At 54.2% G+C, this 12,866-nt stretch overlaps 1 protein-coding gene across 16 annotated transcripts in view; it reads right to left on the bottom strand.

Annotated features, from left to right (window-relative positions):
* Positions 1-12,866, bottom strand: part of CACNA1B (calcium voltage-gated channel subunit alpha1 B) — a 482,132-nt gene that overhangs the window by 266,174 nt on the left and 203,092 nt on the right. For all 16 annotated transcript variants that reach the window (XM_064171600.1, XM_064171605.1, XM_064171604.1 and 13 more), the window contains one exon: positions 3,032-3,135. In XM_064171600.1, coding sequence (XP_064027670.1) covers positions 3,032-3,135 — 104 coding nt within the window. The remainder of the gene's footprint in view (positions 1-3,031; positions 3,136-12,866) is intronic.

The following is a 12,866-nucleotide window of genomic DNA, read 5'->3' as shown; positions in this document are numbered from 1 at the left end:
TCTGATCCAACAGGGTGTCTGATGGGTGGCTGTGATCCCTTATTGATCAGGACCATTACTCCTGGGCTGAAGGAACAGCAAAGAGCACAACATTGTCCTCCACATGAGCCTCTCTCTCACAGCAGCACTTCTTCCAGTCCTCAAACCCAACTGCTCTGCTTCTCCCTGCTCCTGCCCCCAGCATGTGCTCTGAGGAGGAGGATCCTTAAAAACATCCAAGTGAGATTGAGCTCTTCTTTGGGAAACATTTTTCTTTCTCCAGTAACTTAAAGAGAAAGAGCAAAGGTGCAGCATTAAAGGGCTCTTAGCACTCAGTAGCATCAACCCTTCTCTCTCTTCCCATGCTGCCAGAAATAATTCTACACCTGTAGAATCACAGAAATGTTTCAGTGGGAAAAGACCTTTGAGGTCATCCAGGCCAAGCAGCAACCCAGCATCACCATGGCCACTGAACCATGGCCCCAAGAGCCATGGGCACAGGTTTATTGAACACCTCCAGGGATGAGGACTCTACCACCAGCAGCCCTCCAGGGATGGGGACTCTACCACCAGCAGCCCTCCAGGGATGGGGACTCTACCACCAGCAGCCCAACACCACCATGGCCACTGAACCATGGCCCCAAGAGCCATGGGCACAGGTTTATTGAACACCTCCAGGGATGAAGACTCTACTACCAGCAACCCTCCAGGGATGAGGACTCTACTACCATCAACCCTCCAGGGATGGGGACTCTACCACCAGCAGCCCAACACCACCATGGCCACTGAACCATGGCCCCAAGAGCCATGGACACAGGTTTCTTGAACGCCTCCAGGGATGGGGACTCTACCACCAGCAACCCTCCAGGGATGGGGTCTCTACCACCAGCAACCCTCCAGGGATGGGGTCTCTACCACCAGCAACCCAGCACCACCATGGCCACTAAACCATGGCCCCAAGAGCCATGGGCACAGGTTTCTTGAACACCTCCAGGCATGGGGACTCCAGCACCTCCCTGGGCAGCCTGTGCCAGTCCCTGACCACTCTTGCAGCAAAGAATTTTTTCCTCCTCTCCAACCTAACCCTCCCCTGTCACACTTTCAGGCCATTCTTCTCATTCTATCACCTGAAACTAAGGAGAAGAGCAACCCCCACCTGGCTTCAACCTCCTTTCAGGGAGCTGTAGAGAACAATGTTGTCTGCCTCAGCCTCCTCCTGACCACAGATCTGTACCATCCAGATCACCTAGATGGACTAAGAAGCACCACATGCAAAAGAGGTCCCAAAGTCCATGAGCCTGCAAACCATTCAGGTGAGTTCTGCTGTTCACTCCAGATCAAACTTCCCCAGCCACTGGGGATGCCCCAGCTCAGCTGCTTCATCTCTGCAATGGCCCAAACCCAAAACTCACAGCAACAAACACCAGATCCTTGGCTGACTCCTAAGGTTTGACCATCCAGAGAGCAGTTTGTCCCCAAAACCCAGACAGGAGCTTAAGGAGATGGAGATTTAAAACCCAAACCCAACACCAACTCCAGCCAAACAAACCCCTGAGTTCTTTTTGAGCTCCCCCTTGCTCCACACCAGGCAGTCACAGAAATGATCTGTGAAGGATTTTGATGTCCTGCTCCAGCACTGAACTCTTTCTACTGCCATCAGCAGATTCCTGAGGGATGCTCAAGACAAGACAGAGGTAAAGTGTTGGCAGAACAGTCCCAAGGCAGCGTAACTGCAGGGAGCATTCCTAACGTTGAAGTCTGGATTCAGAATCACACCAATTATGGTTCCTCATCAGCCTAACCCCCAACCTATGGCTCTGTACTCCCAGAGGAATCACACACAATCCCAGCAGGGAGGGGGTTGGAGGGGTCCTCTGGAGATCATCCAGCCCAACCTCCCTGCTGAAGCAGTACACCCACAACAGGTTTCTCTAGTTCACAACATCCCAGAGGGTTTGGAAACTCTCCAGAGAAGGAGACTCCACAACTTCCCTGGGCAGCCTGCTCCAGGGCTGCAGCACCCTCACACCAAAGAGGTTTCTCCTCTTATTCAGGTGGAACCTTCTGGGTTCCACTTTGTGCTCATTCTCCCTTGCCCTGTTGCTGGACATATGTAAAGGGGACAGTGTAGGGTTAGAGGACAGCATAGGGCTAGGATATGGTGTGGAGTTAGTGTAGAGAGAGATCACACAATCATAGAATCAACCAGGTTGATTTGGCTCACCCAGCCCTATCCAGCCAACCAGACCATGGCCCTAAGTGCCCCAGCCAGCCTTGGCTTCAACACCACCAGACACACAGACTCCAGCACCTCCCTGGGCAGCCCATTCCAATGCCAATCACTCTCTCTCACAACAACTTCCTAACAACAGCCAGCCTAGACCTGCCCTGGCACAGCTCGAGGCTGTGGCCCCTTCTTCTGTTGCTGCTTGCCTGGCAGCAGAGCCCAACCCCACCTGGCTACAGCCTCCCTGCAGGCAGCTGCAGACAGCAATGAGCTCTGCCCTGAGCCTCCTCTGCTGCAGGCTGCACACCCCCAGCTCCCTCAGCCTCTCCTCACAGGGCTCTGCTCCAGGCCCCTCCCCAGCCTTGATGCCCTTCTCCAAACACCTTCCAGCACCTCAACAGCTCTCTGCAATTCAGGAGCCCAGAACTGGACCAGCACTCCAGGTGTGGCCTGAACAGTGCTGAGCACAGGGACACAAGAACCTCCCTTGTCCTGCTGCCCACACTGCTCCTGAGACAGCCCAGGATGCCATTGGCTCTGCTGCCCACCTGGGCACTGCTGCCTCCTCTGCAGCTCCTCTCTGCCAGCACCCCCAGCTCCCTCTCTGTCTGGCTGCTCACAGCCACTCTGGCCCCAGCCTGTAGTGCTGCTTGGGGTTGTTGTGGCCAAAGTGCAGAACCCTGCCCTTGGCCTTCTCCAATATCATGCCAGTGACCTCTGCCCACCATCTCATCTTCTCTCTTTCAGCCATGGGCTCCCACAGTGCTAAAATCTACACAGCTTCCCTTTTCACACCTGAGAGGAGACAATTCATTAGTGCCTTACCCTGACAAGACACCCAGCACCAAGTTGAGCATGAAGAAAGAGCCAATGATGATGAGAGGGATAAAGTAAAGCCAGTTCCAGGTGTTTCCTGCAGCATCATTTGTCTGGAAACAGAGAGAAAGGAAAAGAGAGAACCAAATATTAGTTCACCTCAGAAACAAAATGCCAACAGAAACTGCAGGGCAGAAGGCAGGGGAGGTAGTCCCCAGATTCCCCTCAGGTTGTCCACCCCTGATGGTTCTGTACTGTTCACCAGTTGGTTTGTGAGCAAAAGAGCTGCTGAAGCAAGCTGATTGCTCCATCATGCACCCCATCAGTTGTCATCAGCTCCAGTGAGAATCACAGAGTCATAAAATCACTGAATGGGTTGGGTTGGAAAGAATCTTAAAGATCATCCAGTTCCAACCACCCTGCTGTGGGCAGGGACACCTCCCACCAGCCCAGGCTGCTCAAGGCTTCATCCAGCCTGGTTTTGCACACTATCAGAGATGAAGCATCCACAGCCTCCCTGGGCAACCTGTGCCAGTGTCTCCCCACCTCACTCTCAACAATTTCTTCCTCATCTCCACTCTCAATCTCCCCAGCCCAGTCAAAAGTCCTTCCCCAGCTCTCCTGGAGCTCCTTCAGGTATGGGAAGGTTGCTCTAAGGTCTTCCTGGAGTCTCCTCTTCTCCAGGCTGAAGAGTACTCCTCAGCCTGTCCCCAAATGAGAGGTGCTTCAGCCCCTGATCAGCTTTTTGTCCTCCTCCAGACCCTCTGCAGCAGTTCTCTGCCCTTCTGCTCAGGCTCCAGAGCTGGATGCAGCAGTGCAGGTGGGGTCTCACCAGGGCAAAGTGGCAGAATGACCTCCCTTGACTCTACCCCTGTACTCTGTTCTTGTGAGACTCCACCACACACTGATGCAATGGATGGACAAGATCCATCCAACTCCACAGCTCCAGGGCTGACCCTGCTGCAGGGCTAAAACACACTTCTGAGTGACCTACTACAGTGCAGGGTTCTACACCAGCCTCCTCCCATCCCCACTGATTCTGACTTCTTGCTGCTGAGCATCAGTTTGGGATTTCATGGAACCATTAAGCTTGGAAAAGCCCTCTAAGATCATCCAGTCCATCCATCACCCAACACCACCATGTCATTAAACCATGTCCCCAAGCACCATGGCCACTTGAACACCTCCACCACCTCCCTGGGCAGCCTGTTCCAACTCTTGCCCACTCTTGCAGCAAAGAAACTTTTCATTATCTCCAACCTAACCCTCCCCTGGCACAATTTCAGGCCATTTCCACTCATCCTGCTCCAGTTACCTAGGAGAAGTGACCAAGCCTCACAGCATCACAGGATGTCAGGGGCTGGAAAGAACCCAAAGAGAGCATCAAGTCCAACCCCCCCCCTGCCAGAGCAGGACTTCAGCTCCTTCCAGGGAGATGGAGCATGCAGTGACATCTCCCCTCAGTCTCCTCTTCTCCAAACAAACACAGCCCACCAGGGAGCAGCCAGAGTCTGCCTGATCTGTGCTGCAGCTAAGGCAGAGTGTGGCACCCTGCCCAGGATCTGTGCCTCTACACCCAGCAGGAGAAGACAAGAAGCCTGCAGGAAAAGAAGGCATCTTCAGTGGGACTGCAGTTCTTAAGCTGCTTCCTCAGCACTTTGGGCTTGTGTCATCCAAACCCACCCGAGGCTCCCCGAGCAAGCAGCAGGCTGGATTCAAGGGAGGGGAGGATGGTTTGGGCTGGGATCGAGTTTCTGCATCCATCAGCCACAAGGGAGCTCGTCAAGAAGTGCTGGGAAGTGAAATGCCACTTGGCCCAGGGAGGAGAAAACTCGTGAGTGAAGCAGCAGCAATCTGAGAACCTGCTGTGGAGAGGAAGGGGAAAAGAAATGACACCAAGCTAGGAGCAGCTGTGGAGCTGTTGGAGGGTAGCAGAGCCCTGCAGAGGGACCTGGCCAGGCTGCATGGGTGGGCAGAGGCCAATGGGATGAGACTGAACAAGGCCAAGGGCAGAGTTCTGCACATGGACCATAACAACCCCAAGCAGCACTAGAGGCTGGGGCCAGAGTGGCTGAGAGCAGCCAGGCAGAGAGGGAGCTGGGGGTGGTGGGAGAGAGGAGCTGAAGAGGAGGCAGCAGTGCCCAGGTGGGCAGCAGAGCAAATGGCATCCTGGGCTGGCTCAGGAGCAGTGTGGGCAGCAGGACAAGGGAGGTTCTTGTGCCCCTCTGCTCAGCACTGCTCAGGACACCCCTGGAGTGCTGTGTCCAGTTCTGGGCTCCTGAATTGCAGAGAGATGTTGAGGTGCTGGAAGGTGTTGAGAGAAGGGCAGCAAGGCTGGGGAGGGTCCTGGAGCAGAGCCCTGTGAGGAGAGGCTGAGGGAGCTGGGGGTGTGCTGCCTGCAGCAGAGGAGGCTCAGGGCAGAGCTCATTGCTGTCTGCAGCTGCCTGCAGGGAGGCTGTAGCCAGGTGGGGTTGGGCTCTGCTGCCAGGCACCCAGCAACAGAAGAAGGGGCCACAGCCTCAAGCTGTGCCAGGGCAGGTCTAGGCTGGATGTTGTTAGGAAGTTGTTGTCAGAGAGAGTGATTGGCATTGGAATGGGCTGCCCAGGGAGGTGCTGGAGTCTCTGTGGCTGGAGGTGTTCAAGAAAGGACTGGATGAGGCACTTAGTGCCATGGTCTGGTTGATTGGATAGGGCTGGGGAATAGGTAAGACTGGATAATCTTGGAGGTATCTTCCAATCTTGTTGATTCTATGATAGGGAACAGACTTAAAGGCATTCTCCTTCTCCTCCTGCCTACCATGAGCAGGTGAAGAATAAGAGGAACACAGAGCTCACCTGCTTGCCCAACCACCAAGCTCGGTAGAAAGCACAGAGAAGTGCCACCAAGCATCAGGTTAGTGCCATGGTCTGGTTGCTTGGCCAGGGCTGGGTGCTAGGTTGGGCTGGATGAGCTTGGAGGTCTCTTCCAACCTGCTTGATTCTATGATTCTAAGTGGCCCCAAATGCATGAAGCCCATCTGGCATTGGTACCTTCTACCACATACCTGTGGTGCTTTCTTGGCCACCACTCCAAATCCTACTTGCAAGTGCATTGTGCTTGCAGTCATGAACCTCCTCCTAACACCCAGCCTGAACCTCCCCTGGCACAGTTTGAGACTGTGCCCTTTTGTTCTGTTGCTGGGTGCCAGGCAGAAGAGCTCAACCTCTACCTGGCTACAGTCTCCCTTCAGGTAGCTGTAGACAGCAATGAGCTCTGCCCTGAGCCTCCTCTTCTGCAGGAGAGCCTCACAGGGCTGTGCTCCAGGCCCCTCACCAGCCTTGGTGCCCAATCCTACTTGCAAGTGCAATTCTGCTTGCAGAAGGGTTCACAGAATCATAGAATCAAGCAGGTTGGAAGAGAGCTCCAAGCTCAGCCAGTCCAGCCTAGCACCCAGCCCTGCCCAACCAACCAGACCATGGCACTAAGTGCCCCAGCCAGGCTTGGCTTCAACACCTCCAGCCACAGCCACTCCACCACCTCCCTGGGCAGCCCATTCCAGTGCCAATCACTCTCTCTGCCAGCAACTTCCTCCTCACATCCAGCCTAGACCTGCCCTGGCACAGCTTGAGGCTGTGTCCCCTTCTGTTGCTGGTTGCCTTGAAGAGACCTTGAAAATCATCCAATTCCAACTACTCTGCCACTGGCAGAGACATCTTCCACTAGACCAGATCCCTCATAGCCTCATCCAACCTGGCCTTGAACACCTCCAGGGAGGACACATCCACAACCTCCCTGGGCAAAACATGCCAGTGTCTCACCAACCTTACTGTAAAGTAAGCCCAAACACCCTTCAGTCACCAGCATCACTTTGCAACCTGACACAGGCTCACAGATGTCAGGGGTTGGAAGGGACCCAAAGATATCTTTCTGTCCAATCCCCTGCCAGAGCAAGACCATATCAGCTGGCACAGGACGTGCAGGAATGCATCCAGACAGGTCTTGAAAGGTTCCAGAGGACACTCCACAACCTCTCTGGGCAGCCTGTGCCAGTGCTCTGGGACCCTTACAGTACAGAAGTTCATCTTCATGTTGAGCTGGAACCTCCTGTGCTGCAGCTTCCATCCATTGCCTCTTGTCCTATCCCAGGGCACAGCTGAGCAGAGGCTGTCCCTGTCCCTTCCTTCCTGACCCCCAGCCCTCACCTACTTACAGACATTGCTCAGATCCCCTCTCAGCCTTCTCCTCTCTAGACTAAGCAGCCCCAGAGCTCTCTGCCTCTCCTCATCAGGCAGGCTCCAGCCCCTTCAGCATCCTTGTAGCCCTCCCTTGGGCTCTCTCAAGTAGATCCCTGTCCCTTTTGAACTGGGAAGCCCTGAACTGGATGCAATATTCCAGAATGGTTCCAGGGATGGGGCTTCTACCCCCACCTCTAATGCATCCATAGTGCCTATGCAACCCAATATCTGCAGAGACATCATTCTGTGGCTCATATCTGCTTCAATCCCTCCCCAGGGAAGGTGCTCCTGAGCAAACACATGACAAGCACTTCCCCAAATAGCAAACACCTTCAGAAATAGCCATGTCAGTTGATCAGTGACTCAGTCAAGAGGAAGAGGGACTAACTAACCCTACCACTAACCACCCCTGCTCGAGGCAAAACCAACACATGACACACAGATGGATCTGAGGAGAAAAACACAGGCTGGGATGAGGGCAGAATCACAGCATGGTAGAGGTTGGTAGGGACCTCTGAAGATAGAATAGACTAGAATAGAGTAGACTAGAATCAACCAGGTTGAAAGGGACCTTCAAGCTCATCTTCTCTGGAGATTTTCAAGACCCATCTGGATGCATTCCTATGTGACCTGCCCTAGGAGACCCTGCTCTGGCAGAAGGTTTGGACTGGATGATCTTCAAAGGTCCCTTCCAAACCCTTCCATTCTATGTTTCCATGCACTGAAAACAGAAGAAATCAGAGAATCAGGCAGGTTGGAAGAGAGCTCCAAGCTCAGCCAGCACAACCTAGCACCCAGCCCTGGCCAACCAACCAGACCATGGCACTAAGTGCCCCAGCCAGGCTTGGCTCCAACACCTCCAGCCACACAGACTCCACCACCTCCCTGGGCAGCCCATTCCAATGCCAATCACTCTCTCTGACAACAACTTCCTAACAACATCCAGCCTAGACCTGCCCTGGCACAGCTCCAGGCTGTGTCCCCTTCTTCTGTTGCTGGGTGCCTGGCAGCAGAGCCCAACCCCACCTGGCTACAACCTCCCTGCAGGCAGCAATGAGCTCTGCCCTGAGCCTCCTCTGCTGCAGGCTGCACACCCCCAGCTCCCTCAGCCTCTCCTCACAGGGCTCTGCTCCAGGCCCCTCCCCAGCCTTGCTGCCCTTCTCTCAACACCTTCCAGTACATCTGGAAGGTGTACATGCAGTACATTCAACATCTCTCTTGAATCGAGGAACCCAGAACTGGACACAGCACTCCAGGGGTGGCCTGAGCATTGCTGAGCACAGGGGCACAAGAACCTCCCTTGTCCTGCTGCCCACACTGCCCCTGAGCCAGCCCAGGATGCCATTGGCTCTGCTGCCCACCTGGGCACACTGCTGGCAAAGATCACTGAACCCAAACCCCCTGGCAAAGAAGGATCCCCCAGGGCAGGTCAACAGGAACATATCCAGGTGGGGCTTGGATGTCTCTAGCAAAGGAAGGACAGAGGAAACTTTGTGCAGCTTAACCTCTCATGATGGGGCTTAAAGCCTTGTGTCAATGCTGCTATCCCACCCCAGCAGCACTGCTTCTTTGGTCACCATTTTGTCTCTCCATTCCTCTCTGGTCTTAGCTGATTGCTCTCTCTGCTTTCAGCTGTTTCCTCTCCCTGTTCTCCTGCACCTCACACTTCTTGAGATGGGTTTGGAGGAAACAAGGATGCTCATCCTCAGTTGTCTCAATGGTGAGAGCCCTGAGGCTGGTTAGTCTGGAGCAGAGAAGGCTGAGAGAGGACCTTACCAATGCTTACAATGTCTGAAGAGTGGGTGCCATGAAGGGGGCAGGCTTCTTTCAGTGGTGCCCTCTGACAGGACAAGAGGCAGTGGACACAAACTGGAGCACAGGAAGCTGCACCTCAACATGAGGAGAAACTTCTTTACTCTCAGGGTGCCCTGTGGCAGGCTCCGTCTCTGGAGCCCTTCAAGACCCAGCTGGATGCATTCCTGGGTGACCTGCTCTGGGTGATCCTAGGGAGGGTTGGACTCAATGATCTCTGGAGGTCCTTTCTGACCTCTGTCATTCCATGATGCTTCCCCAGTGCAGTGGAAAGCCCCCAGCCTGCTGTCCTGAGCTACCAAAGCAAACCCCACAGTTTCAGACTGAGAGGCTGCTCTTCAGCTCTCATTTTGGCAGCCAAGGTGGCAGCCTTCATGCCTGCAACTGCAGCAAACACTGGGGAGTCACCATCAACCAGCCAAGGGGGGGCTGGAGAGCCAATCCACAGGGAAGAGCTGGAGGGAGGGCACAGATGGGAGGAGGGAAAGGATGTAAACATGCAAAGAGAGTGAGCAGGTGCCCTGTGCCAAACCATCATTCAGCATTTATTTGTTCATCTGAAGACCAAACTTGGCCATGGTTCCACAATTCCATGCCACAGTCAAAGCCCTGGCAAATGAAACATGCTGAAACACAACTAATTAGCCACCTTCCTCCAAAGGTTTGCTTGACTACCTTATGCTCAGGGTAGGGATCTGTTTGCTCTGCCTCTCACACAAGGATCCAAGGCAAAGCAGAAGGGCAAAACATTAAGCAGAAGGCTTGGCAGAAAATCCCTCCCAAGAAAGCCCTCATGGACCTGCAGCATCTTTCCCAGAGCTTCCAAGCACAGTTTATGGCATCAGCACTGCCATGCTGAGATACATACCTGGAGGTGTTCAAGAAACATGTGGACATGGCCCTTCAGCACATGGTTTAATGGCCAAGGGGCTCCTAGAGTGATGGTTGGGATCAATCATCTTAGAAGTCTCTTCCAACCAAAATAGTTCTATAATTCTGCAGTGATTCAAACCAGTTTGGTGCCAGGAATCACAGAATCAAGCAGGTTGGAAGAGAGCTCCAAGCTCAGCCAGCACAACCTAGCACCCAGCCCTGCCCAACCAACCAGACCATGGCACTAAGTGCCCCAGCCAGGCTTGGCTTCAACACCTCCAGCCACACAGACTCCACCACCTCCCTGGGCAGCCCATTCCAATGCCAATCACTCTCTCTGACAACAACTTCCTAACAACATCCAGCCTGAACCTGCCCTGGCACAGCTTCAGGCTGTGTCCCCTTCTTCTGTCCCTGGCTGCCTGGCAGCAGAGCCCAACCCCACCTGGCTACAGCCTCCCTGCAGGCAGCTGCAGGCAGCAATGAGCTCTGCCCTGAGCCTCCTCTGCTGCAGGCTGCACACCCCCAGCTCCCTCAGCCTCTCCTCACAGGGCTCTGCTCCAGGCCCCTCCCCAGCCTTGCTGCCCTTCTCTCAACACCTTCCAGCACCTCAACATCTCTCTGCAATTCAGGAGCCCAGAACTGGACACAGCACTCCAGGTGTGGCCTGAGCAGTGCTGAGCACAGGGGCACAAGAACCTCCCTTGTCCTGCTGCCCACACTGCTCCTGAGCCAGCCCTGGATGCCATTGGCTCTGCTGCCCACCTGGGCACTGCTGCCTCCTCCTCAGCTCCTCTCTCCCAGCACCCCCAGCTCCCTCTCTGCCTGGCTCCTCTCAGCCACTCTGGCCCCAGCCTGTAGCTGCTTGGGGTTGTTGTGGCCAAAGTGCAGAACCCTGCCCTTGGCCTTGGATGCCCTGAGCTCCTGATGCACCCAGGAAACAGAATCCTCTCCAGCAAGGCACAAGGTACTACCCAACTACCCTCAATCTTAGAGGTCTTTATGACTCTGAATTCCTTGTGTTGCTGGAGCTTCTTGCTGCTGCTACAAGACCAGAAGCATTTTGCTCCAGCCAGCCCCATCCCATGCTGATCAGATCAGCAAAGCCCTGCCTCCTCCAGCATCCCTCTCCCAGCCCATCCCCAGCCCAGCAGCACATTCCCAGTCCTCCTGGGACTCTGCCTACTTTTGGCTCGGCACTCCCTGCAGCCTGCCAGCCTCCTGGCCAGATCCCACAGGCTGCCAACTTCAAAAGGGGCTGATCAAAGGGAGCAGGAGCTGCTTTGGTGGGGGAAGGAGCATCTCAGCACTCTGCAGCACTTCCTTGTCAGCAGTGGGGAGTTACTCTGACAGCCCCTGCAGCGAATCAGACCCAGCAGCCCCCAAGGAAGGGAAGCCTCTGCAGTTCTAGCAGGGTTGCTTGCTCATGGTTTGCATCGCTGATGAGATCCTGGTTCTGGGATCCCAAAACAACAAACACACAATTAAAGGAAATGTGGGTTACACACAGCCTTGTGAAGAGGCAAGATGCTGCCTCTCTTCAACAGGTGGAAGATCTCAGGGTCTGGGGCACTTAGAGACTGCAAGATGAGCACAGAATAATCCCCCAGGTCTTGACTCCCTCTTTCTCTGAGCACACAGCACAGTGGCACATTACCTCCAGCTGTCCTCCAGCTTCAGGTTGAGAGAGTTGGGTTGTTCAGCCTGGAGAAGGCTCCAGGGAGACCCTAGAGCAGCCTTCCAGGGCCTGAAGGGGCTTCAAGAGAGCTGGGGAGGGGCTTCTGACAGGGGCTGGGAATGGCAGGGTGAGGGACAATGGTTTTGAGCTGGGAGAGAGAAGATAGAGTGGAGATAGAGGAAGAAACTCTTGAGAGTGGGGAAACACAGGTTGCCCAGGGAGGCTATGGATGCTCCCTCCCTGGAGGCATTCAGGACAAGTTTGGATGAGGCTTTGAGCAACCTGGGCTGGTGAGAAGGTCCCTGCCTAGAGCAAGGGGTTGGAACTGGATGAACTTGAAAGTCTCTTCCAACCCAAAGCATTGCATGCTTCTGCAGCACAACTTAAACCTGCACTTGAACACTCATCCCTCCACTTTTGCACCAGTAGAGCAGCAAGCAAACCAACTCTCTCTGCCTGTGAACCAGGAAGCCATTCTGCAGCTTGCAGAAGCTCCTTCTTCTTTCAGCCACTTTTGACAGGACAAACGAGCCTGAAGCAATGGCCCCAAGCCTCCAGGGGAGAAACTCTGCCACCACTTTGCTCAGCACATCGTCCATCAACGTGAAAACCAAGCAATTAAGGGGCTAACACCTCACCCTTTGGAAGTGTTTCCAGAGTGGGGTTCAATAAAGAAGGGATCTAATTGGGCAGATGCAGCCAAAGCTGAAACCCCCCAGCCCATTAGCTCCTTGCTCTGGTTTTTAATCACATTGTAGAGTACACCTTGAGTTTACTCCCTTTAATCTAATCAATGGCAGAGCCTGACTTATTTGGGGCAATTAAAGTGTAATCTGCTCTTAGATAAGTGCTTTTGCATTGAGGGAACCTCTCAGCTGTCTTCAAGAGATGAACTCCAGACACCCCTCCTCTGATTTTCCTCCATTCACTCCTCTCCTACTGCTGTTAATTAGCCACGCTGCTGCTGGGTGATTCATCTCTGCCTGCTCCTGTCCTTAGCATCAGGTGAATGCAGCCATTGCAAAGAACAAAGCCAACAGTGCCAAAAGCAGGAACAATGAGCACGTGGAGCCCGACTGAGGTACTGCCTGGAGATGAGATGCTGAGAAACTCCTGCTGAGCTCACCAGAGAGAGAAAGACCTTGCACAAGGATGTGTAAGGGCAGACTCATGGAATCATGGAATGATAGAACCAACCAAGTTGGAAGAGAGCTCCAAGCTCAGCCAGCCCAACCTAGCACCCAGCTTTATCCAGCCAACCAGACC

The sequence above is a fragment of the Pogoniulus pusillus genome, chromosome 35, assembly GCF_015220805.1.
Source record: "Pogoniulus pusillus isolate bPogPus1 chromosome 35, bPogPus1.pri, whole genome shotgun sequence".
In the NCBI taxonomy this organism is placed as follows: domain Eukaryota; kingdom Metazoa; phylum Chordata; class Aves; order Piciformes; family Lybiidae; genus Pogoniulus; species Pogoniulus pusillus.
This window is presented reverse-complemented; position numbering and strand designations above follow the sequence as displayed.